Source organism: Pan paniscus, chromosome 2 (genome assembly GCF_029289425.2).
Source record: "Pan paniscus chromosome 2, NHGRI_mPanPan1-v2.0_pri, whole genome shotgun sequence".
NCBI lineage: Eukaryota > Metazoa > Chordata > Mammalia > Primates > Hominidae > Pan > Pan paniscus.
Window position 1 is genome coordinate 48,940,553 of NC_085926.1, and position 21,340 is coordinate 48,961,892.

The 21,340-nt window shown below is 45.5% G+C and overlaps 1 protein-coding gene across 8 annotated transcripts in view; it reads left to right on the forward strand.

Annotated features, from left to right (window-relative positions):
- ARIH2 (ariadne RBR E3 ubiquitin protein ligase 2) overlaps positions 1-21,340 on the forward strand; it is a 65,958-nt gene that overhangs the window by 42,117 nt on the left and 2,501 nt on the right. For all 8 annotated transcript variants that reach the window (XM_008971685.5, XM_034956401.2, XM_008971688.4 and 5 more), the window contains 12 exons: positions 59-126; positions 3,365-3,428; positions 5,574-5,724; positions 6,795-6,916; positions 8,866-8,975; positions 11,971-12,088; positions 13,089-13,139; positions 13,230-13,251; positions 17,783-17,934; positions 18,652-18,795; positions 19,959-20,027; positions 21,195-21,278. In XM_008971685.5, the coding sequence (XP_008969933.1) occupies positions 59-126; positions 3,365-3,428; positions 5,574-5,724; positions 6,795-6,916; positions 8,866-8,975; positions 11,971-12,088; positions 13,089-13,139; positions 13,230-13,251; positions 17,783-17,934; positions 18,652-18,795; positions 19,959-20,027; positions 21,195-21,278 (1,155 nt within the window). The remainder of the gene's footprint in view (positions 1-58; positions 127-3,364; positions 3,429-5,573; positions 5,725-6,794; positions 6,917-8,865; positions 8,976-11,970; positions 12,089-13,088; positions 13,140-13,229; positions 13,252-17,782; positions 17,935-18,651; positions 18,796-19,958; positions 20,028-21,194; positions 21,279-21,340) is intronic.

A 21,340-nucleotide genomic window follows, 5' to 3' on the forward strand; every position in this document is an offset into this window, starting at 1 on the left:
CGAAACACTTTAAAAGAAAATGCAGTTATAATTCTATTTTTTTCTTTCTTCTTTCTAGGTATCTCATTCAGTTGCTAAACTTATATTAGTTAATTTCCACTGGCAAGTTTCAGAGATATTGGACAGGTAAGGTATTTGGGGGAGGAGAGAGAACATTGCCCATAGCTCCCCTCTCCGTGGTGATTATTGTTTACATTTTGGACCATATTCGACTATATTCCAATGTGCATAGTATATTTTTAAAACATTGGATTCTATTTTACATCCTCTTCTCTTAATATGTTGTGAACTTTCCCCATGTCTTCAGTATATTCTTCTACCCCAGTTTTAATACTAGCACAGTATTCTATCATAGATATTCCATACTTTTCCCAAACCTCTGTTGTTGGACAGTGAATTCAGATTTTCTTTCCCATTGTTAATTTTTAATCAGTGCCTTTCTAGGTAACACGCGCCAACATCTTTTACTTCTTTTGGATACGTCAACTTGAGGATTGTATCATAGTACGAGTTGTATTTCCTTTAGAAAATGTAGGCTGCTGGCCGTACGTGGTGGCTCATGCCTATAATCTCAGCACTTTGGGAGGCTGAGGCGGGCGGATCACCTGAGGTCAGGAGTTTGAAATCAGCCTGGCCAACATGATGAAACCCCGTCTCTACTAAAAATATGAAAATCAACCTGGCGTGGTGGTGCACTCCTGTAGTCCCAGCTACTCAGAAGGCTGAGGCAAGAGAATCGCTTAAACCCTGGAGGCAGAGGTTGCAGTGAGCCGAGATTGTGCCACTGCACTCCAGCCTGGTGGCAGAGTGAGACTCCATCTCAAAAAAAAAAAAAACAGAAAGAAAATATAGGCTACTTTACCACCCACCACCTCTACCAGCAGTGTATTTGAGTATTTCTTTCCACCTCCTCCAGAACTAGAGATCTTAAGATACAGACCTTAGAGTCTCAAGATGTCTTACAAGTTGTCAGGAAAAGGGGCACCTCCTCCTCTGCATCCTCTGTAGAGATCTCCTATGCTCACCCTCGGAGGCATGTGCCCCTGTCTAGCACAGTGTTTCTCATCCTCAGTATTATTGACATTTTAGGCTAGATAACTCTTTGTTGTGGGGGGCCTGATCTGTGAATTGTAGGATGTCTGGCAGCATCCCTGGGCTCTATTAGAAGCCACACCTCTAAGTCCTTGGCAATCAAAATGTCTCCAAACATTGTCAAATAACTCGTGGGGAGCAAAATTCCCTCTGGTAAGAAGCACTTGTTACCATTCCTACTCTTTCACACTGCAGTAAGTCTTCCTTTCTCGTATGGTATTTTTTTTTATTTTTATTTTTTTGAGACAAAGTCTCACTCTGTCACCCAGGCTGGAGTGCAGTGGCACAACCTTGGCTCACTGCAACCTCCATCTCCAGGGTTCAAGCAACTCTCCTGCCTCAGCCTATGAAGTAGCTGGGATTACCAGCACTTGCCACCATGCCTGGTTAATTCTTGTATTTTTAGTAGAATTTATCTACAGAGGAAGATCGTGCCTTTCCTTCTCCGGGCTGAACACAACTGGGAAGGACAAACCAGCTGGAGCAGCTCAGCACAATCAGGAAAGAGCAAATTCGTTCCTGATTCACTAACTGCACTCATCCTGTGTGCTCAAGAACGAAATACATTTAGATGGAATTGCAGATGAACTGCTGCTGCCTTATTATTATACTACTGCCCAAAACTCTGGAACCACATAGGTTCTGGCAATAGGATATCTCTCACTGCCCACACTCTTTCAGCATAACTCAGGAGTGGAGATTTGGATGGCAAAAGATACTTAAAATATTACTGTGGGAATTAGGAATAAAACGGGCCCTTCAATAAGGATAGCTGAGGGAAGCATTCTGACTAGGTAGAAATCACATAGATGAGACATAATTCTTTTCTGCTCCAATTCCTGGTATCTTGGAAATATGTTGACCTGGGCTTTGTGTGGCACTTTTATTGCCACTTGATAATTCTGTTATAAATGGAAAATTATTGTAGGTGACTCTTACTGTCACGTAATTTTTCTGGAGTTAAATATAGAAAAGGAATTATTGGCTATAGCATACGCGTAGTTTTGTCTTTGCTAAATAATTCCAGGTTGTTTTCCAGAGTGATTTACCACTTTACACGCTCAGCAGTGGTATATAGGTGTTCCTGATATTGTAAGACTTAAAGTTTTGCAGTTTGGTGGATGTAAATGGCATCTAATTGTTTCAATGGTCCTGTATTATTAAGGAGGTTGAGAATCTTTTCATATGTTTAATGGCCATTTGTGCTGCCTCCTCCTTTGAAATGCCTGTTAAGTCTTCTCCCCATTTTTTATTGAGTTATTTTGTTATTCCAAATGGATCCTTCCCCCTTCTCCCATGTCCAGTTCCTAGAACCAAATGGATTTTTAGGAGTTTTGTTTACTCTGAATACTGATCCTTTGCCAGTTATTTTTTTTATTTTTATTTTTTTTAAAGACAGAGTCTTGCTCTGTCTCCCAGGCTGGAGTGCAGTAGTGCAGTCTCTGCTCACTGCAACCTCCACCTCCCAGGTTCAAGCAATCCTCCTGCTTCAGTCTCCCAAGTAGCTGGGATTACAGGCATGAGCCAACACTCCCGGATAGGGTTTCACCGTATTGGCCAGATTGGTCTCAAACTCCTGACCTCAAGTGATTTACCCACCTCGGCCTCCCAAAGTGCTGAGATTACAGGTGTGAGCCACTGCGCCCAGCCATATATATAGATTTTTTTTTTTTTTTTTTTTTTTTTTGAGACAGAATCTCGCTCTGTCTTGCAGGCTGGAGTGCAATGGCACAATCTCAGCTCACTGCAACCTCTGCCTCCCGGGTTCGAACGATTCTCTTGCCTCAGGCTCCCAAGTAGCTGGGACTACAGGCACGTGCCACCATGCCCAGCTAATTTTTGTATTTTTAGTAGAGACGGGTTTCACCATCTTGGCCAGGCTGGTCTCAAACTCCTGACCTCAAGTGATCTGCCCGCCTCGGCCTCCCAAAGTGCTGGGATTGCAGGAGTAAGCCACTGCGCCTGGCCTAGAAGTTTATATATTGAATTATCTTCCAGCTTATGGCTTGGCTTTTGACTTTGGTGTCTTCTGATGAATTGAGGTTCTTAAATGTAGCATGATTTATTGGGCTTTATATTTTTTATTATTCCTTTATATTTTGCATTTTCTGTCTTGAGAAAAAAAGTCTTTGTACTGAGATAAAAGGAAGCTTGGTTCTGTGAGAAAGTAGAGACAAAGATGCTCTAAACATCTTTCTCTCTTCTGTTATTGTTCAGGGGTAAAAATGTCTTTAGCTTCTGATTGCCTTCATTTCTGCTTTTTGTTTTGTAGATACAAGTCCAATTCTGCTCAACTGCTTGTTGAGGCTCGAGTTCAGCCTAATCCATCAAAACATGTGAGTGTCTATTACTTGAATGAGGCTTCTCCTAATTGCATGTGGTTCTTGCTTTGGCTTACAGTGTCCTTAAGAGCTATCTTTACTTGGCTGGGTGCAGTGTGGCTCACGCCTGTAATCCCAGCACTTTGGGAGGCTGAGGCGGGTGGATTACGAGGTCAGGAGATCGAGACCATCCTGGCTAACACGGTGAAACCCTGTCTCTACTAAAAATACAAAAAAAAAAAAATTAGCCAGATGTGGTGGCAGGCACCTGTAGTCCCAGCTACTCGGGAGGCTAAGGCAGGAGAATGGCATGAACCCGGGAGGCGGAGCTTGCAGTGAGCTGAGATCATGCCACTGCACTCCAACCTGGGCGACAGAGCGAGATTCTGTCTCAAAAAAAAAGGAGCTCTCTTTGCTTTGTTTATAGTTCAACATGCCCACAATATTTGTTCTAGTATTGACTTAAATCTTCTGTTATGGTTTGAAAAGTTTCCTTACAGATAGGGACTAAGTCATTGCCTGTCCTTGGGCCCTCTCCAGCCCCACTTTCCTCTCTGCACTTTCAGCCTGCACTCCATTCCTTCTGGGTGCTTTGGTGTGTCTGAGATTACTGCATATGTCTTCTGTTTGTGCCTTCCCTTCCTAGAATGTCCAGACTCTGGCTCCACCTTTGCTTATAGGGAGGGAATTCACCTTTAAAGACCCCAGTCCGGCCAGGCACGGTGGCTCACGCCCATAATCCCAGCACTTTGGGGGGCCGAGGCGGGCGGATCACTTGAGGTCAGGAGCTTGAGACCAGCCTGGCCAACATGGTGAAACCCCATCTCTACTAAAAATACAAAAATTAGCCAGGCCTGGTGGCGCATGCCTGTAATCCTAGCTACTTGGGAGGCTGAGGCAGGAGAACTGGTTGAACCCGGGAGGTGGAGGTTGCAGTGAGCCAAGATCGCACCCCTGCATGCACTCCAGCCTGGGCGACAGACACTCCATCAAAAGAAAAAAAAAAAATCTAAGCCACCTCTGACAAAGCCTGTCTCCTGGATCATTCCCCTGGAAACTCACCTAATTATATCTATAAACTTTTACATATGTGTTATAGTGATTAACTCATATCATTTTACCACCCCTACCATAGAAGCTGTATTTTAACAATGCATAGCAATTTCCTGTGTATCTAGGAGCTAAACGAACATATGTCGAATATTTTTTGAATGAGGGCCATGCTAAAAGAGATCTTGGAAGGCAGAATTGGGGCTTAGATCACCACATAATTTCTGCAGCCTCTTAAGACAAAGGTTTCCAGAAGCAAAATGGATAAACATGAGAATCCAGTTCTTTTCCTCAACTTGTTTTTTTATATTCCCAGTAAACTAAAAAGAACCTAATGTTCTTGTAAGTGGACTTTTCCATTGGTTTGTGGTTTTAGCCAAGGTCCCCAGATTGTCTTTCTCTGCCAGTTTGTGTAGCATGATGTGGATTCTGGAGTTCATGCTATACAGTTATTTGCACACATTCTAGAAGAGTTTCTTCCCCTAGTTGGTGTCTCCACATCCCCCCCCCCCAATATTAATTACATGTGACATCTGGTGTATTAAGGATGAGTTGTAACTTGGTAAAGGCTGTAGTATTTTGTGGTTTGGGTACGTCGATATAGTGAAACCACTGTCCTTGACAAGTAAAACTACAGTGTTGGCTGTTAGAAGATTTATAAACTCATCCTCTAATAACCTTTGTGACTAGGTTTCTAGTAGTTGTGAGGGGCAACTCTGCTGTGCTTAACAGGGGTAGTCTACAAAAGAAACCTGATAGCTTCTAAAAGAATTTGGACTAAGTGACTTCTAAGGACCTTGGCAATTCTGAAACCCTGAGTTTTTCAGTCTGCCATTATAAACCACTGTAAGTTCTCATTTCAGCCTTGTTTCTGCCTCTGAATCCTGGTGATTTTGCAAGCCCAGCCCAGCTGCCACCTCCTTCAGGAAGCCTTCCTGGTATATACTTTTAGCTTAGTACCCTTGGGACTCAGAGTCCACACATTGCAGTTGAGCTCTGATACTTGTTGCAGGGTGAGGATCGCTTTCCATGCACCCGGCTGCATGAGGTACCCTTATGGCCTCCTGGACCTGACTCCTCTTTGGCTCATGTGGCTCTGTTTCTCTCCAGGTTCCCACATCCCATCCCCCTCACCACTGTGCAGTGTGTATGCAGTTTGTGCGAAAGGAAAACCTACTCTCTCTGGCCTGTCAGCACCAGTTTTGCCGTAGCTGCTGGGAGCAGCACTGCTCAGTTCTCGTCAAGGACGGCGTGGGCGTGGGTGAGTCTGCCACAGAACTTATAAAAAGCTGGCATGAAGTGTTTATCTTTGACTCTGCCTTTTCATGTACTCAAGTAAACTGAGTATTTTCTTCTGAGCCTGATTGGGGTTTTTATCATCAGCACTAGTGATTTTCAAATACATCCATACAAACAGTGACAAAGTTTTCCCCAGTCCTCAGCAAAACGAGAAAACTAAATATACTGTTGTAAATGTTGGCGTGAGTGCAGAGCTACCTTCTCTCACCTTTTGGGAGAACGATCCTTTAAGCTGCCTACCTTGATTCCACAAGTGGCAGCCATAACTCAGAAATGCCCACAAGAGTTTGCTGCTATTTAGGTAACATAGCACAAATCAAATTTGATGATTAGTTACAGAAGTATTTGTTATACTGTGATTTGATGATACTGAAACACATTAGCATCGCATTAATTGATATCTGCAAAGTCCCACAATTGGTGATAATCACCTCTAAATAATGTTAAACATCACAAAACTCAATTGTTAGTCAAGAACCTATATAAGGATTTTTAAAATGGTTTTGTTATTTAATGGTGCCGTTAGTGATACAATTTGGGATAATATTTTAGTTTCATTGCTGTGAAAATATGCTAATTTCTCTCTTCTCTTTGAATAAATTCTGTTGCTTGAAGAGTTTCTTTTATGCAACTTGGATTTGTTGACAGAACTAGGTGGGCAAGTTGTGTCTTCTGCAGTATGCTTGCCCATCACTTTTTTGGTTTTTTGTTTGTTTGTTTGTTTTGAGACAGAGTTTCGCTCTTGTTGCCCAGGCTGGAGTGCAATCGCATGATCTCAGCTCACCACAACCACTGCCTCCCGGGTTCAAGCGATTCTCCTGCCTCAGCCTCCTGAGTAGTTGGGATTACAGGCATGCGCCACCACACCTGGCTAATTTTGTATTTTTAGTAGAGACTGGGTTTCTCCATACTGGTCAGACTGGTCTCGAACTCCCAACCTCAGGTGATCTGCCTGCCTTGGCCTCCCAAAGTGCTGGGATTACAGGCATGAGCCATCGCACCCGGCCCCATCAGGTTGTTTTTGTTCAACAGGAGTCTCTTGTATGGCTCAGGACTGTCCACTCCGTACACCAGAGGACTTTGTGTTTCCATTGCTTCCCAATGAAGAATTGAGAGAGAAATACAGGCGCTACCTCTTCAGGGACTATGTGGAGGTATGGCCAGCCTTTGTTCTGCCCTGTCTTCCCGGGCCTACCTTCCATCAGAGGGTCACCACAGTTACTTACTTTGTAGACTAGGCTGACATTAAGTGATAGTGTTCAAAGAAAGCGCTCCATGGCTTTAAAAAAAGTTTGAAAACCACTGGAGTGATAGTGAAGAGTACAGGCCTTAGAATCAGACACATCATTGTGTGAAACTTGGATACTTCCTTTCTTTGTGACCACTCTTTTTTTTGCGTGTGTGACTGCCTTGCTGTGTTGCCTGGCTGGAGTGCAGTGGCGCAATCTTGGCTCACTGCAACCTCCGCCTCCCAGGTTTAAGCGATTCTCCTGCCTCAGCCTCCCAAGTAGCTGGGACTACAGGCATGCACCACCACTCGCAGCTAATTTTTGTATTTTTAGTAGAGACGGGGTTTCACCAGGATGATCTTGATCTCTTGACCTCATGATCTGCCCCCCTCGGCCTCCCAAAGTGCTGGGATTACAGGCGTGAGCCACTGCACCCAGCCTCTTTCTTTCTTTTTTTTTTTTTTTTTAACCTCTGAGTCTTGATTTTCTCTTCCATAGACAGACCTCCCCACCTTATACATAGTTGCTTAAAGAAGCTATTGTGTGTCAGCGGGTGAATCCAAATTAGGCATATTTAGGAGCTGCTGTTACATTCAGTTTCCTGTGTGGTTGAGCAGAGAGAAGGGGTATTGCTTTTTGAGTAATTGGAAAACTTGTCCAGGATTCAGCATGGTCACTTTTGGAGTCCTTTCCCTCTATTAGGCCATCTGCTAGGCCTGCTGATTCCATGCAATATAATTTTCTTTTCTTTTTCTTTTTCTTCTTTTTTTTTTTTTGGAGACAGGGTTTTACTCTGTCACCCAGGCTGGAGTATAGAGGCACAAACATGGCTCACTGCAGCCTCTGACCTCCCAGGCTTAAGCAATCCTCCCACCTTAGCCTCCCGAGCAGCTGGGACTACTGGCACGCACCACCAAACCCAGCTAATTTTTGTATTTTTCGTAAAGATGGGTGTTTCACCATCTTGCCCAGGCTGGTCTTGAACTTCTGAGCTCAAGCCATCCACCCGATGCAGCATAACTTTCATCTTTGTCTTTTTTGCCTAAGCTTTTCAGATTAATTTATGGTCTGGGTCTTGTCATGCACATGCCGCAGGATAAACAGAAGGCCTTGTTCTTTATGCTGTTCGCTGCCTTTGAGGGTCATTGAGCTCCTCAGATATACGTTGTTGTTTTTTTTTTTTTGAGATGGAGTCTCACTCTGTCACCGAGGCCGGAGTACAGGGACACGATCTCAGCTCAATGCAACCTCTATCTCCCAGGTTCAAGCGATTCTGCAGCCTCAGCCTCCTGAGTAGCTGAGGTTACAAGCTCGCGCCACCACACCCAACTAATTTTTGTGTTTTTTAGTAGAGACAGGGTTTCACCATGTTGGCCAGGCTGGTCTCAAACTCCTGACCTCAGGTGATCCGCCTGCCTCGGCCTCCCAAAGTGCTGGGATTACAGGCATGAGCCACCGCGCCCGGCCTTATTTGTTATTTTTTAATTTTTTCAGAGACAGAGTTTCACTGTCATCCAGGCTGGAATGCATTGGTGCAATCAGCTCACTGCAGCCTCAAATTTCAGGCCTCAAGCAGTCTTCCCACCTCAGCCTCCTGAGTAGCTAGGACTATAGGCAGGAGCCACCATGCCTGGTGCAATTCTATATAAACTTAGATCATTCCAGTGAGTTGCTACCTGGTTTAAGCTAAACGTTCTAAATTCCTCTTTAATATCTGGCTTACGTTTGGTCTTCACATCCTTTCTGAATTTATATAGCCCCTTCGTATAAGTCATCAGCTGGGAGAACAGAAAGTGTTTGAATATTCAGGGGGTTCTGATTTTTAGACAGCAACTAAGAGATGTCCTCATTGTCTCCTCTTGGTGTGTTCACAGAGTCATTACCAGCTCCAGCTGTGCCCTGGTGCAGACTGCCCCATGGTTATTCGGGTACAGGAGCCTAGAGCTCGCCGAGTACAGTGCAATCGGTGCAACGAGGTCTTCTGGTAAGAGTGAGTGTGAGTGCTGAGCAGCCCTGGGCTCATGCCCCATCCTCCAAAGCACCACTGCTGTTGCTCCATGTGAGGGCGGCACTGGAAGAGGCAGGGTCTCTGAGCCAACAGAGCAGCTGTGCTCCAAGTGGGTAGGTTTATGTCCAGCATCTCATATTCCACTAGGTCTTCAATACATGCTCAGTCTGGAGGCAAGGAAGTGACACAGGTTCTTGGAGAATGTGTTGTGGCTTATGCTACTAGGTCTCATGGCCCAGAGATTGTGTGGGATGTATCTGCCTGCATAGCTAATCACATATTACTGTGTTTGAAAGGTATAACCTTCAACATTTTAATCTTTCTCTGTCTTGGCCTTTCTTGGCTAATTTTTGTTAAACTAAGTCATAAATATATTCTACATCTACTCAAGGTTCACTTCATTCAGTAGATACCATGGGAATAACTAAAGTTTACCTAAGGCTTACCAGGTGACAGGCACTATCCTGATCACTTATCCTGCATTATCGCAACTGTATATGACCCTTATATTCTCTCTTTTTTTGTTGTTTTCTTGAGACGGAGTCTTTCTCTGTAGCCCAGGCTGGAGTGCAGTGGCACATACTTGGCTCACCACAACCTCCGCCTACCAGGTTCAAGTGATTCTCCTGCCTCAGCCTCCTGAGTAGCTGGGACTACAGGCATGTGCCACCATGCCCAGCTAATTTTTGTATTTTTAGTAGAGACAGGGTTTCACTGTGTTGGCCAGGCTGGTCTCAAACTCCTGACCTCGTGATCTGCCCGCCTTGGGCTCCCAAAGTGCTGGGATTACAGGATTGAGCCAACCGCGCCTAGCCATGACCCTTATATTCTATGAATAAATCAAGGTACAAGGTAAACCTAGTAAATCGTAGAGCCATAATTTAGGCCCAGATCTGTCCTAATCATACCTCCCTGGAATATTCATGGTGGGGCTTCAGAGAAACTACATGGAAAATGTGAGGTGTGTGTGTGTGCACATGCCTGCATTTCAAGACATTATTGACACCAAAGGTTAAGAATCACTAATGCAGTGGTTCTTTCATTTTAAATCCGGCAGCCCCCAGGATCACAGCAGATTCAGAAGACTCCTTGTAATTGTTCTTTATCCTTGTGTCCCACTTTATGAAATTCTTTCCCTGGGTATTTGCCTGAGGGCCTTTTCTAGCCACAAAGTACTGTTGGCCTCCACAAAAGAAAATTTCAAAATATGGAAGCCTAGCCCGACGAATATTGGAGTGTCTTTTTTTTCTGTTTTAAGTTTCGGTGTCATCAGATATATCATGACCCTACAGATTTTGCACGTTCTGGCATTTGTGCATTCTTGTGTGCATATCTGACTAAGAGATCCGATGAGACTCCCAGAAGTGGGTCTCAATCCTGCCTTAGGTCTGAGCTAAGGAGTCCTTCTCAGAGCACCTCACCATGCCCTTTGAGAGTCATAGCTCTGTGTTTGACATCTTGGGAGTTGGTAAACAAGATGTTTAAACAAGGTATTTAACATACATATCATAGCTCACTGCAGCCTCAAACCCCTGGGATGAAGTGATCCTTCTGCCTAAGCCTCCCAAGTAGCTGAAACTACAGATGCCCAGCTAATTTTTTTAAATTTGTTGTAGGGGCCAAGTGTGGTGGCTCACACCTGTGACCCCAGCTTTAGGACCCCTGTGACTTTAGGAGACTGAGGCGGGTGGATCACCTAAGGTCAGGAGTTCAAGACTAGCCTGGCCAACGTGGTGAGATCATGTCGCTACTAAAGATACAAAAATTAACCAGGCATAGTGGCAGGAGCCTGTAATCTCAGCTAGTCAGGAGGCTGAGGCAGGAAAATCACTTGAACCAGGGAGGCAGAGGCTGCAGTGAGCCAAGATCATGCCATTGCATTCCAGCCTGGGTGACAAGAGCGAAACTCCATTTCAAAAAAAAAATTGTAGAGACAGGGTCTTCCTACGTTGCCTAGGTTGGTTGGTCTCAAACTCCTGGTCTAAAGCAATCCTTTTTTTAAAAAACAGGGTCTCTCTCAGTTGTCCACGTTGCAGTACAGTGATGCGAACACAGCTCACTGCAGCCTTGACCTCCAGAGCTCAGGCAAATCCTCCTGCCTTAGACTCTCTAGTAGCTGGGACTACAGACACATAGCACTACACCTGGCTAATTTTTTCATTTTTTGTAGAGATGGGATCTCACCATATTGCCCAGGCTGGTTTCAAACTCCTGGGCTCAAGCAGTCCTCCCATCTCAACCTTCCATAGTGCTAGGATTACAAGCATGAACCACTGCACTCGGCCTACAGAAATATTTTATTTGTGCGTGTTAGAGCATGTCTTACAAAGGCTTAAGTTGAAGAGACATTCATGCAGTATTTCAGTATAACTCTGGGTAGGTAAAGGTTCCACAAGCCTTGAGAGATAACTTTACCTATTTGAAAAGCTCTAGGCCGGGCACAGTGGCCCACGCCTGTAATCCCAGCACTTTGGGAGGCTGAGGCGGGCAGATCTCGAGGTCAAGAGATCAAGACTATCCTGGCCAACATGGTGAAACCCCATCTCTACTAAAAATACAAAAATTAGACTGGGCGCGGTGGCTCACGCCTGTAATCCCAGCACTTTGGGAGGCCGAGGTGGGTGGATCACGAGGTCAGGAGATCGAGACCATCCTGACTAACACGGTGAAACCTTGTCTCTACTAAAAATACAAAACATTAGCCGGGCGTGGTGGCGGGCACCTGTAGTCCCAACTACTCGGGAGGTTGAGGCAGGAGAATGGCGTGAACCCGGGAGGCAGAGCTTGCAGTGAACCGAGATCACGCCACTACACTCCAGCCTGGCGACAGAGCAAGACTCTGTCTCAAAAAAAAAAAAAAAAAAAGAAAAAAGCTCTAATTCATGATTTGTTGGCTTGGATAAAAGGAAAATTTTGAACATGGGACCCTGACTTAATGAATATTTGAATGTTTTTCTTTTCCAATTTTAAGTTTCAAGTGTCGTCAGATGTATCACGCACCCACAGACTGTGCCACAATCCGGAAATGGCTCACGAAGTGTGCAGACGACTCTGAAACAGCCAACTACATTAGTGCTCACACTAAAGACGTAAGGACCGTATTTTACCTCTCATGGATTTGCCCTCCTTAGTGCTGCCCAGGGCCTTGCCTTGGAGATTTGCCATCTGAGAGCAGAATACCCAGAGCCCCAGGACCCTTCCTGAGGACTGGGGGTTTGGGGACCCTCACACAGAGTTGGCAGCTTGTAGCAGTTTATCATAGGATGCATTGGGTGCATATTTTCTTTATTATGATGAAATGCCAAAATGCCAGGAAAGGGGGACCCAAAGGGGGAACTAATTAGAAGAGAACTAATTATGATTGAACGCCTACCAGCCTTTAACAGCCCTGAAAAGGAGGTGGTTAATAGCCACACTTGATACATATAAGGCTGTAATGCAAGCCCAGACCTGCACGATACTCATTTTGAAGTCTCCCATGGGAAAGTATGGCCTGTGGGCTCTAGGGGCCACTGTACCCTTTGTCAGTCACTCGCCGAGTCAGTGCACTCACAAGCACAGTTACGATAACGACATTATTAAACATAGTCGACTTCACGGCAGTGGGAGATCACAGCATCAGACTGGTGTCTGCATTGCTGCCTCAGGTTGCTGGCATCTCTCAGATGGGAGAGATGAGCTTTAGATGTGGTTTCCTTGCCCTCTTCTCGAAGCAGAAGTTCAGGCAAGCTGACCAGGACTGAATCCATTGTGGCAGCTCCTGTGCTGCTTTGGCAGTCCTCTCAAGAAGGCAGGCTTTCTGCTGATTCAACTTGTGCTTAATCTGAGTAGCTTCATGGCAGGGGCAGATGGTGGAAGACTTAGTGGGGTTCAGCTGGTGCTTGAAGTGTTTCAAAGCTAAATGTGCTGACCTCATTTCCTTGAATTGCTGTTCCAGCCTCAGCGACCTGCCACATTTAAGTGAGATGCTCCTCCCCAGAAGTGCTCACACCATGAGCAATTGGGCACAGGTGCCAGGAGCTTTGTGTAATTTGTCTTAAAACCAACCTGGTGGTGTGTGAGCCTAATGGCACCCTTCTGTCTCCTCAGTGTCCCAAGTGCAACATCTGCATTGAGAAGAATGGAGGCTGCAATCACATGGTGAGCAGAAGCCTCTGCAGTTTGCATGTGTGACATGGAAGCTTTGGTCAGTGTGCCCTTAACGTGTTTTCTTCTGTTTCCCTCTGACAGCAATGCTCCAAATGTAAACACGGTGAGTTCCAAGCTTGGTGTGTAAGGCCCAGTGGCACTTTCTTGTGGTTGGGTCTCTGTTACTATTTAAGTGAGTACTTCTGCCATGAAATGACAAAACATAGAAGAACCTCAGTCACTTAACAGTCACAGTAACTGGCATAAAGTAGCTTTTTATTTTTATTTTCTGTTTTTTGGTCCCTTTTATAATCCCACTGCTATCTTGCTAACACATATAGTCAGAAGTCAAGTTTGGGATAAACCTCATGATCCTCAGTTATCCAAGAAGATGATTTCAGGGTGTTGCTTTCATTTTTTTTGCCAAGGCAGGTAAGTAGCTTGGGGCTTATCTGTGCTACGTTGTAGATACCGTTACCAGAAGTAGTAAAATAATGGTTTTCCCTTGCTGTTTTACAAAGTTTCTAGTGGGGGTTTTGATTTAGCCTTTCAGACCTCCTTCATCCATCAGGAATAATTTACATAGCTAGAACCCATGTATGCCATCCGGCCAGGTCAACTGAAGAAACAGAATCCCTTCAAGTAGAAAATATGTCCAAGTGGGTCTCCTACACAGCTGCTTTGATGCTCAACAGGAGCCCCTGACAGTTTCTTTTCTTTTTTTTTTTTTTTTTTGGAGAAAGAGTCTCACTCTGTCACCCAGGCTGGAGTGCAGTGGCGCAGTCTTGGCTCACTGCAACCTCCATCTCCTGGGTTCAGGCAGTTCTCCTGCCTCAGCCTTCCAAGTAGCTGGGATTACAGGCATCTTCCACCACGTCTGGCTAATTTCTGTATTTTTAGTAGAGATGGGGGTTTGCCATGTTCGAGGCTGGTCTCGAACTCCTGACCTCAGGTGATCTCCCTACCTTGGCCTCCCAAAGTGCTGGGATTACAGGAGTGAGCCACTGTGCCCGACCGAGAATTTTGCTTTGTAAGGGCCTATGCAAATGCTATTTCCAGGAACCCTCTTTTCTTTATTTTTTGAGACAGAGTCTCACTCTGTCGCCCAGGCTGGAGTACAGTGGTGTGATCTTGGCTGACTGCAACCTCCACCTCCTGGGTTTAAGCAGTTCTCCCACTTCAGCCTCCTGAGTAGCTGGGATTACAGGCACTCACCACCTCACCTGGCTACTTTTTTATATTTTTAGTAGAGACGGGGTCTCACCATGTTAGCCAGGCTGGTGTCCAACTCTTGACCTCAGGTGATCCGCCTACCTTGGCCTCTTAAAGTGCTGGGATTATAGGCATGAGCCACCGAGCCTGTCCTTTTTTTTTTTTTTTTTTCCCCAAAGATGGAGTTCTGCTCTTGTCGCTCAGGCTGGAATGCAATGGTGCGATCTTGGCCCAATGCAACATCTACCTCCTGGATTCAAGCGATTCTCGCTCCGCCTCCCCAGTAGCTGCTATTACAGGCGCCCACCACCACACCTGGATAATTTTTATATTCTTAGTATAGATGCGGTTTCACCATGTTGGCCAGGCTGGTCTCGAACTTCTGACCCCAGGCAATCCGCCTGCCTCGACCTCCCAAAGTGCTGGGATTACAGGTGTGAGCCACCGCTCCCGGCCCCAGGAGCCCTCTTAATCAGAGTGGTCATGGCAGGATCTTAGACAGCAACATTGACTCTGCAGTGCCAAACGAAGATAGGCCATGGGTAGTGGCATATTTCTTCTGTGGGGCCACATTCTTTCGCTCTCTTTTTCTTTGTATATATCAGAGAGAGAAGTGTATCATACACTTAGAACAATGCAGAAGACACAGAGTTTAAAGAATAATGACAAACATCCCAGCACCCACCACATTCCTAGTGCCTAAGAAGCCCCCTGGGTGTCCATATCCCTTGACACCCAGAGTTCACTGCCATCTCACGAGAATCACTTGAACCCAGGAGGTGGAGGTCACAGTGAGCCGAGATTGTGCCACTGAACTCCAGCCTGGGCGATAGAGCGAGACTCTGTCTCAAAAAAAAAAAACTGGCTGGGCGCAGTGGCTCAAGCCTGTAATCCCAGCACTTTGGGAGGCCGAGGTGGGCGGATCATGAGGTCAGGAGATCGAGACCATCCTGGCTAACATGATGAAACCCCATCTCTACTAAAAAAAAATACAAAATTAGCCAGGCGCAATGGCGCACTCCTGTAGTCCCAGCTATTCGGGAGGCTGAGGCAGGAGAATCGCTTGAACCAGGGAGGTGTAGGTTGCGGTGAGCCAGGATCGCGCCACTGCACTCCAGCCTGGGCAACAGAGTGAGACTCCGTCTCAAAAACAAACAAACAAACAAATAAAAAACTGCCATCTCTTTCTTTGCTGTATGTTTTATACCACCTATATGGGCAACCGTAGGGAATGTGGTTTTTTGTTTTGTTTTGTTTCGTTTTTTGAGATGGAGTCTCACTCTGTCACCCAGGCTGACAGGCTGAGTGCAGTGGTGCGATCTAGGCTCACTGCAACCTCCACCTCCCAGGTTCAAGCAATTATCCTTGCTCGGCCTCCTGAGTAGCTGGAACTGCAGGCACATGCCACCATACCCAGCTAATTTTTGACAGAGTCTCACTCTGTCGCCTGGGCTAGAGTGCAGTGGTGCGATCTCAGCTCACTGCAACCTCCGCCTCCTGGGTTCAAGCGATTCTCCTGCCTCAGCCTCCCAAGTAGCTGAGATTACAGGCGCCCGCCACTATACCCAGCTAATTTTTTGTATTTTTGGTAGAGACGGGGTTTCACCATGTTGGCCATGCTGGTTGTGAACTCCTGGCCTCATGATTAGCCCACCTTGGCCTCCCGAAGTGCTTGGATTACAGGCGTGAGGCACCGTGCCCGGCCTGTATTGTTCTTTAAAATGGTAGCAAGCACACCTAGCTAATTAAGGAGAGGGCATTGTTGCCACTATTAGGTGAAGGCTCCCAGGAGGAGAAAAATTGAACAACCTCTGGGTCTCCGGGTTTTGCTTTGGCTTCCCTAAAATGATTCAAGAGCCTCATTTTTGGGGAAGTCAGTAAGCCAAGTTATCCCAGGAGAGTGAATCCTGGGAAACAGGATTTACCACTGTCAGGGTCTGGAAGAGGCAGAATAGGCCAGATATAAAATCGAATAAGGTATTATTAGAACAATGTGTGTTTCTAGACAACCAGGAGGACCTCAGACAAGTTTTGCTTCTCATAGCAGCCTTGACACAGATATAACAAGGCACATAGCCCATGTGCTCATGGAATGCAGAATATCAACAGGCCATTGTTCATCCAACAAAACTGTGGTTGGCTTCTCTCCATTAGACTGCAGTAATTCTTTGAGCATCTAACAATAATTCTTTGAACATATGGGGGATTTTTTTTTTTTTTGAGACACAGTCTCGCTCTGTCACCTAGGCTGGAGTGCAGTGGTGTAATCTCGGCTCACAACCTCCGCCCTACAGGTTCAACCAGTTCTCGTGCTTCAGCCTCCCAAGTAGCTACTGGCACGTGCCACCACACCTGGCTAATTTGTGTGTGTGTGTGTGTGTGTGTGTGTGTGTGTGTGTGTGTGTGTATATATATATATATATATATATATATTTTTTTTTTTTTTTTTTTTAGTAGAGACGGGTGTTTCACCATGTTGGCCAGGCTGGTCTCAAATTCCTGACCTCAGGTGATCCACCCGCCTTGGCCTCCCAGAGTGCTGGTATTACAGGTGTGAGCTACCGCGAAAGCAGAATCATAATTCTGATTATGAACCATTGGATAGCTCTAGGTTTTATAGAAATGTGTTATTTGCCAGGCGCAGTGGCTCACGCCTATAATCCCAGCACTTTGAGAGGCAGAGATGGGCGAATCACTGAACACTGGGGGTTCTCGAGACCAGCCTGGCCAACATGGTGAAACCCCATCTCTACTAAAAATACAAAAATTAGCCAGCATGTTGGCAGGCACCTGTAAGTCCCAGCTACTCGGGAGGCTGAGGCAAGAGAATCGCTTGAACCTGGGATGCAGAGGTTGCAGTAAGCCAAGATCGCGCCACTGCGCTCCAGCCTGGGTGACAGAGTGAGACTCTGTCTCAAAAAAAAAAAAGAAAAAGAAAAAGAAAAATAAGAAATGTGTTTTTTAAAATAGAAGAAAAAGGGGGAAAGCCTTTATTCTTAGTTTCATATACAAAAATCTTTCTAGGACAAGTGTGAGGGTAGGCAGCAGTAGGGAGGTCAGTTTGTACTGATGATGTGCGTTTAGACAGTCAGGTCGGCCTCAGTTGGACTAGTTCCTCCTTCTCGTAGTGGCATTGACATAGCAGACCAGTAGTCTGTATGGTCAGCATCTGCCTGTGTTAGATTAATAAGGCGCATGGCACATGTGCTCATGGAATAGAAATTATCCATAGGCTTTTGTTCCTATCAGCAAGTACAGGCTACAAGGACAGTAGGATGTGACAGGGATGAGAGGTGCACATTCCTTCGGGAAAGAGGCACCCTTGGGAAGTTGTGTTCAGGTGACCCCTTTGGGAGCAGGGTCTGTCTGTCTCACTCCTCTGCCTATGGAGGAAAGTGGAGTTGTCTTGTAGATGTAAATGACTCTTCCTCTGTTCTGCACAGACTTCTGCTGGATGTGTCTAGGAGATTGGAAGACTCATGGCAGTGAATACTATGAGTGCAGTCGTTACAAGGAGAATCCTGACATTGTGAACCAGAGCCAACAAGCCCAGGCGAGGGAAGCCCTCAAGAAGTACTTATTCTACTTTGAGAGGGTAGGTGTCCTCTCCTGTACCTTCCCCTACAGGGTAGGCTTCTTCCACTTGGCCTGCTGGTCGGATTCCCAGGGACTGGTAGACAGAGCTAGCCTGTGCACATAGAAGTCAGTGAATGGAGCTCCTGCAGTATCCCTGGTGCTGCCTCTATAGATGTGCCTTTCAAGCTCTATAGGGTATATCCCCAGCCAACAGGGAAGGACCTGGTACTCACCTTGGTTGAATGATGGATTGAAGGACAATGAAGGGCCATCAGACAGTCTTTTCCATCTAGTACCATCTTTTTTTTTTTCTTTTTTCTACGTTTTTAATTTTTATTTATTTTTTTCTTTCTGTCCTCACAATCTGTTCCCATAGTATCATCTTAGTAGTCAGATTTGGAAGGCAGTTTCTCCCAGGGAGCCCTTTAGAAGCCCAAAGAGCCCCATGCATAATGGTCTCTAAGCATAGTAGACCATCAGGGGCCTAGCTTTGCAGAGTCCTCAGGGCTCGAGTCCTGTTGCCCCAGAAGGGTAGAGCGATCTGGCAGTAAGCATACAGCTGCTCTGGACAGGTTAGAAGGATGGACTGAAGAAGACCTGCTCTTGCACTTTGGGGAATAAGTTAGAGGAGTCTGTGGCCATGTCCTGCCAGCAAAGTGTCTATCCTGAACTCCTGTGTAGACCTCTGCACCTTCGTGGGACTCCTGTGGTTTTCTTCTTCTTCTGTGCCCTGTAGTGGGAAAACCACAATAAAAGCTTGCAGCTAGAGGCACAGACATACCAGCGGATTCATGAGAAGATTCAGGAGAGGGTCATGAACAATCTGGGGACATGGATCGACTGGCAGTACCTACAGAATGCTGCCAAGCTCTTGGCCAAGGTATCTACCACTTCACTCATCCTATCCCTGGTCCAGTGCCTGGCTCCGTCAGGCACAGACCTCTGATGATGGGAAGCTCTGTTGAAGGAGGGTATTTTAGCACCCTGTGCAGCCTTTCATGCTTCTGCTTGTGGATCCACATTTTCATGTGCTGTGCCCATTAAGGACCCAGTCCTCTGATGGATGTCCAGGGGATTTATAAGAGTGTTGCACTGCCTCTGCCTGCAGGGAAAACTAGAGCACTTTTCTTCTCCTTTTGTCCTGTTTATGTATCACTCAAAGGAAAATAAAAGATTGTCTGATCACTTGAGGTCAGGAGTTTGAGACCAGCCTGGCCAACATGGTGAAATCCTGTCTCTAATAAAAATACAAAAATTAGCTGGGCATGGTGGTGCATGCCTGTAGTTCCAGCTACTTGGGAGGCTGAGGCACGAGAATTGCTTGAACCTGGGAGTCAGAGGCTGCAGTGAGCCGAGATCACACCATTGCACTCCAGCCTGGGTGACAAAGCAAGACTCTGTCTCAAAAAAAAAAAAAAAAAAAAAAAGATTGGGCAGGATGCAGTGTCTCACGCCTATGATCCCAGCACTTCGGAAGGCCAAGGCAGGTGGATTGCTTGAGCCCAGGAGTTTGAGACCAGCCTGGGCAACATGAGAAAACCCCGTCTCTACAAAAAAAAAACAAACGTTCACCTGGTGTGGTGATGCACACCTGTAGTCCTGGCTACTTGGAAGGCTGAGGTGGGAGGATCACTTGAGTCTGGGAGGCAGAGTTTGCAGTGAGTGCGGATTGCACCACTGCACTCCAGCCTGGGCAACAGAACAAAACCTTGTTTCAAAAAAAAAAAAAGGTTGTCTTTGGCTAAGCATTGAGATAGATATGTTGACTCTGATGTCCTACTCAAGAGGGAAAATCCATTGAGGCAGCTGCTGATAATCAGTTTGTAAAAGAAACTGTGGGTGTTCTGTGAGCATTGTTGTTTGTTTTTTCCCTCATGTCTTTTCCCAATTCATCCTCTATTCGGCCTAGTATCATTTCTTTCAGGCCTATATCTATAGAGCTGGGCTAATTTGCATGTTGAGGGTAGGAATTGTAAGAGCCACCTGAGATGCAGGTAGCTTAGAATCACAGACACAGGTTCCTTCTCTTCTCTCCTGTTGCAGTGTCGATACACCCTGCAATACACCTACCCATATGCATATTACATGGAGTCCGGACCCAGGAAGAAGCTGGTAAGGCAAAGCAATTTTTCTACTCTGTCCCGTTAGCCTCAAAGGTGCCCTTCTCTACCAGCACTTTGCAGGAGAGTGAGGACCAGACCTTGGTCATTGGGAGGGCAAAGTTAAAACAAAACTCTAATTGCAAAATTCCACTTCTGCTCTGGGCACCTCCAAAATAGATCTCAGGTGCTATTATTTTGTGTCATATAAGGCACATGCACCTAATCCTCTGAACAACTATATTTAAAGTGCGATTGGCTAAAAAGGTCTGTGGCCAGTGGGAGGCCAGTAGTGCCCATGCTTGGGAGGGATATTTAGCATGCATGTCCTTAAGATACATTTGACTGTTTTATACCTTGTTTAATTCTTCATCTTAGAGTTGAATTTGAATATGAATTTATTGTTATTACCAATAGTGTTAATAAACTAGTAATTAACATTTTTGTTTAAATGCTGGAAAACAGAAAAGCATTTACATTGTCCAGAGAGAAATTAACACTGTCAGCATTTTCCAGCCTTTTAAAATTAACATTGTGTATATATAATCAAGGTTATATATAACATTTTATTGTTATAACAGTTTATTGTTATAGCTGTTATGATTTACCTGCCTGGTAAATACCATTTTGTTAATGGTTGCATAAATGTGTCATTACATGATTGTACCATCACTTGGGACATTTATTCTTTCTTTGTTTCACTGCTATAAATAGGACATTGAGGAACATTTTTGTGCATAAAGCTGTATATCTTCTTAGATGTATGATTACTAAGTATTTAAGTTTGAATATTTTTAAGGCTCTTGATTTGCTGGAGGACTGAAAAAAATGAAGTGATAGTGTCTGAGAATATTCATTTGACTTATTTTTTACAGCATCCATTCCCTTTCATGTTGGGAGTGTTCTCTTTAGTGGCTTAAATTCTTTGCCTGCCTTTGGGAGTGTGGAGGGTGGAGTGGACCTTTTGAGGGTGGAGGGTGAGTGTGGCCTTGCTGTTTGGATAGCCTTTTGTTTGGATTCTGGCTCTGGGCACAGGGAATAACACTACTTTCTGAGGACAGTATCAGGATTGTCTGTAGTTCCTGTGAGCCTGAGGTGCTGCATGTGCCCACCCCCGTGTACAGGCCCTGCCCGAGCCACAGCCCACTCACCTTTTGACCCTCCTGCTCTGCCTATACAGTTTGAATACCAGCAGGCTCAGCTGGAGGCTGAGATCGAAAACCTCTCATGGAAAGTGGAGCGTGCAGACAGCTATGACAGAGGGGTAAGTGCCCACTGTCCTCTTGGATTCTATATTGCAGGTAGAGGACTGGCATGGTAATAGGT